This window comes from Sphaeramia orbicularis, chromosome 12 (genome assembly GCF_902148855.1).
Source record: "Sphaeramia orbicularis chromosome 12, fSphaOr1.1, whole genome shotgun sequence".
Classification (NCBI taxonomy): Eukaryota; Metazoa; Chordata; class Actinopteri; order Kurtiformes; family Apogonidae; genus Sphaeramia; species Sphaeramia orbicularis.
Window position 1 is genome coordinate 56,289,151 of NC_043968.1, and position 3,169 is coordinate 56,292,319.

The following is a 3,169-nucleotide window of genomic DNA, read 5'->3' on the forward strand; positions in this document are numbered from 1 at the left end:
GACACACACACACACACATACGCTCAGCTAACTACTGACTCCTTTAAGAAACTCCCAGTGATTGAGTTTACTGTTAATGGTGTCAATTTGTCATTTTTAGTAGATAGTGGGGCTACATATTCTGTTATCAGGCATGCAGATCTAACACCTACACCACAGTTGAGTGGAAAAACTATTGTTTCTGTGTCGGCTGGGGGTAAACAGGACAGAGAGTGCTTTACTGTTCCGTTGACATGTGTTTCACAGGAATGTTCATTCCAACATTCGTTTTTACTCTCACCCATCTGTCCCATTAATTTGTGCGGCCGGGATTTGATGTGTAAATTGGGGGTAAAACTTGAATCGGGTCCAGAGGGGTTAATGATAACTCAGGGAAACACTGTCGCGGGCACAGGCCTCCACTCGCATTCTGTGTATGCACACACAATGCTTAGGTATGCGGCTGGGGCTCCAGACTATGCATACCAGTGGAGGGTCTGTTCTCCCCAAATTACGCAAAAATGGGTCGAACTGTGCGCCAACAGAGTTCAGCCTGGCGCCCATGTTTCACCCCCTGACGACTTATATTGCGCCTCTCATTTTAGTCCTGGTGGCCCTGATTCCACATACGAGGAAAAGTTTTTCCACACAACTTCTGATAAGCTCACAGCTGGGTATATGTTTTGGGATTCAGAGTGTTGTGCTTTGTCTGTGTCTCTGACTGATAACCAACGTCTTTTCTACAGGCTTGATGACACACCGCACATTGCACTTTCCAAGCCACGTGGTATGGATTGGAAACACGTGGGCTCATGGATGAAAAAGGCCTTGTGGGTGTCTGATTGGCGTGCCACTGCTGACCCCACCGTCATGTTCTCCCCCCGGCTGGGGGGATTCAGGCAGAGCATGACATCAGTGTTTCACTGTCAGAAAACTGTACAGTTAGTAGATGATGAAACGCTCATATGTGTGTCTACATCTCCCACAGATCCCCCTCCCGCCTCTGTGCCACCCGAACTGGCTGATATCCCGTCTGGTGTCTGGGCTGCGGGTCCTCATGATGTGGGTCTCGTCCGAAATTGCCCACCGGTCATCGTCACCCCGCGATCTGACTACAGGCCATGTCAGAAACAGTATCCTCTGAAGCAGGAAGCAATCGATGGCATAACTCCCGTGTTCGAAGCTTATTTGAATGCGGGAATTATAGTCCCATGTCCTGATTCACCGGTCAGGACCCCGATTTTTCCTTTGAAAAAGGCACGGACCCCCCCTGACCCAGACACATGGCGGTTTATTCAAGACCTGCAGGCAGTAAACAAAGCCGTGGTTCCACGCGTGCCCACGGTTCCAAATCCACACACAATTTTGTCACAAATTCCGCCATCTGCGTCTCACTTTTCTGTTATTGACCTGTCGAACGCGTTCACATCTGTGCCTGTGCATGCAGATAGCCAATATTGGTTTGCGTTTCAGTTCAAAAACAAAATGTACACATGGACACGCATGCCTCAGGGGTATTGTGAGGCCCCAACCATTTACAATTCCATTTTGGCTGAGTCGCTGTCCCACCTTGACCTCCCACCAGGTGTTGCTCTTTTGCAGTATGTTGATGACCTTCTCCTTTGTTGTCCTTCTTCACAGGCTTGTGTCGAGGCCACAAGGTCGTTGTTGCTTCACCTGGGGGAGGAGGGTCATAAGGTCAGCGCCAAAAAAGCTCCAGTTTTGTAAACAGCAGGTTGTGTTTCTGGGGCACCTGATCTCTCAGAACCAAAGGCTCATCAATCCTAAACGGATTCGAGCCATTCAGAACATTGCTAGGCCGGTCACGAAAAAGCAGATGATGTCATTTTTAGGTATGACTGGTTATTGCAGGGCGTTCATTCCTGATTATTCTGAGCTCGAGCACCCTCTGACATCATGTATTCATGGTAAGGGCCTGAATGCACATGATAGAGTTGTGTGGACATCTGAGGCTGAACAGGCGTTCACGTCTCTCAAAATGGCCTTGGGTTCTGCCCCTGCTTTGGCCCTCCCTGACCCGGCCAAACCATTCACACAGACTGTGGATGAGAAACGTGGGTTTATGTCTTCTGTTTTGTTGCAGGCTCACGGTGACAGATTACGCCCGGTGGCGTATTTCTCCACTAAACTTGACTCTGTGGCTGCGGGTCTTCCTTCTTGCCTCCGTGCCGTCGCTGCATGTGAAAAGGCTGTGGCTGCATCACGTGACATTGTTGGGTATAACCCTTTGACTGTGTTGGTTCCACATTCTGTCTCTGTCATTCTTTTAGAGCAGAAGACCTCACATCTGTCCGCAGCCCGGTGGCGCAGATATACCACCGTTCTGCTGGACATGCCAAATGTCACTGTGAAGCGCTGTACGACGCTTAACCCCGCCACACTACTTCCGACTGCTGAGGATGGAGAACCTCATTGTTGTGAGGCCGCGTTGGAGCAGACATGTTCCCCTCGCCCGGACATCTCTGATGTGCCCTTGTCAAACCCTGACTTTGTTTTCTTCACAGATGGTTCTTCTTTTAGGGACGCGTCTGGCACAAACAGGGTTGGTTTTGCGGTGTGCACGTCCGTCGACACGGTCTCCTCAGGCCCCTTGCCCTCACACTATTCAGCACAGGCGGCTGAGCTCGTCGCTTTGACGGAGGCCTGTAAGTTGGCTGAGGGCCATTCTGTCACTATCTTTACTGATTCCAGGTATGCCTTTGGTGTGGTGCATGACTTTGGGGCCCTGTGGAAGCACCGTAGATTTTTGAAGTCCGATGGTAAGCCGATTCTGAATGCATCTCTTGTGGCACATCTGTTGGATGCTGTTCTTCTCCCTTCTGCTATTGCAGTTGTGAAATGTCAGGCGCATCAGAAGGAAGACACTGACGTCACGCAGGGGAACTCCCGAGCAGATGCAGCTGCCAGGGCTGCTGCGTCCTTGGAGGCCGCCTCCTCCTTCTTGTCTCAGCAGTCAGAGGGGCCCCTCCCGCGTCAGTGTCTGACACACAGTCCTTTGCCACTCCTGATGAAAGGCGTGTTTGGGCCTCGTGTGGTTGTGCACTGGATTCTTCTTCTGTGTGGCGTGCTGCTGATGGGCGACCTTGTCTACCCAAACATTTCTTCCCCTGGTTTGCTAAGTTGACACATGGCGTAGATCATGTGTCTAAGGGAGGAATGTTAGATGCTA

General features: G+C 50.7%; 1 protein-coding gene across 1 annotated transcript; it reads left to right on the plus strand.

The window, feature by feature from the left end:
* Positions 1–436: 436 nt before the first annotated feature.
* On the plus strand, positions 437–2,868 carry LOC115429108 (uncharacterized). Its single transcript, XM_030148359.1, has 5 exons — positions 437–474; positions 585–653; positions 726–1,010; positions 1,621–2,691; positions 2,832–2,868. The coding sequence occupies exons 1-5, from the start codon at positions 437–439 to the stop codon at positions 2,866–2,868; spliced, it is 1,500 nt and encodes a 499-aa protein (XP_030004219.1).
* The last annotated feature ends 301 nt before the right edge of the window (positions 2,869–3,169 follow it).

Bases quoted from the DNA above. Each gene is read 5' to 3' on its own strand.
- LOC115429108 (XM_030148359.1), top strand. From the start codon at position 437: ATGCGGCTGGGGCTCCAGACTATGCATACCAGTGGAGG. The intron at 475-584 runs GTCTGTTCTCCC...CTCTCATTTTAG, and splicing joins ACTATGCATACCAGTGGAGG to TCCTGGTGGCCCTGATTCCA. The intron at 2,692-2,831 runs GTATGCCTTTGG...CTGCTATTGCAG, and splicing joins ACTATCTTTACTGATTCCAG to TTGTGAAATGTCAGGCGCAT.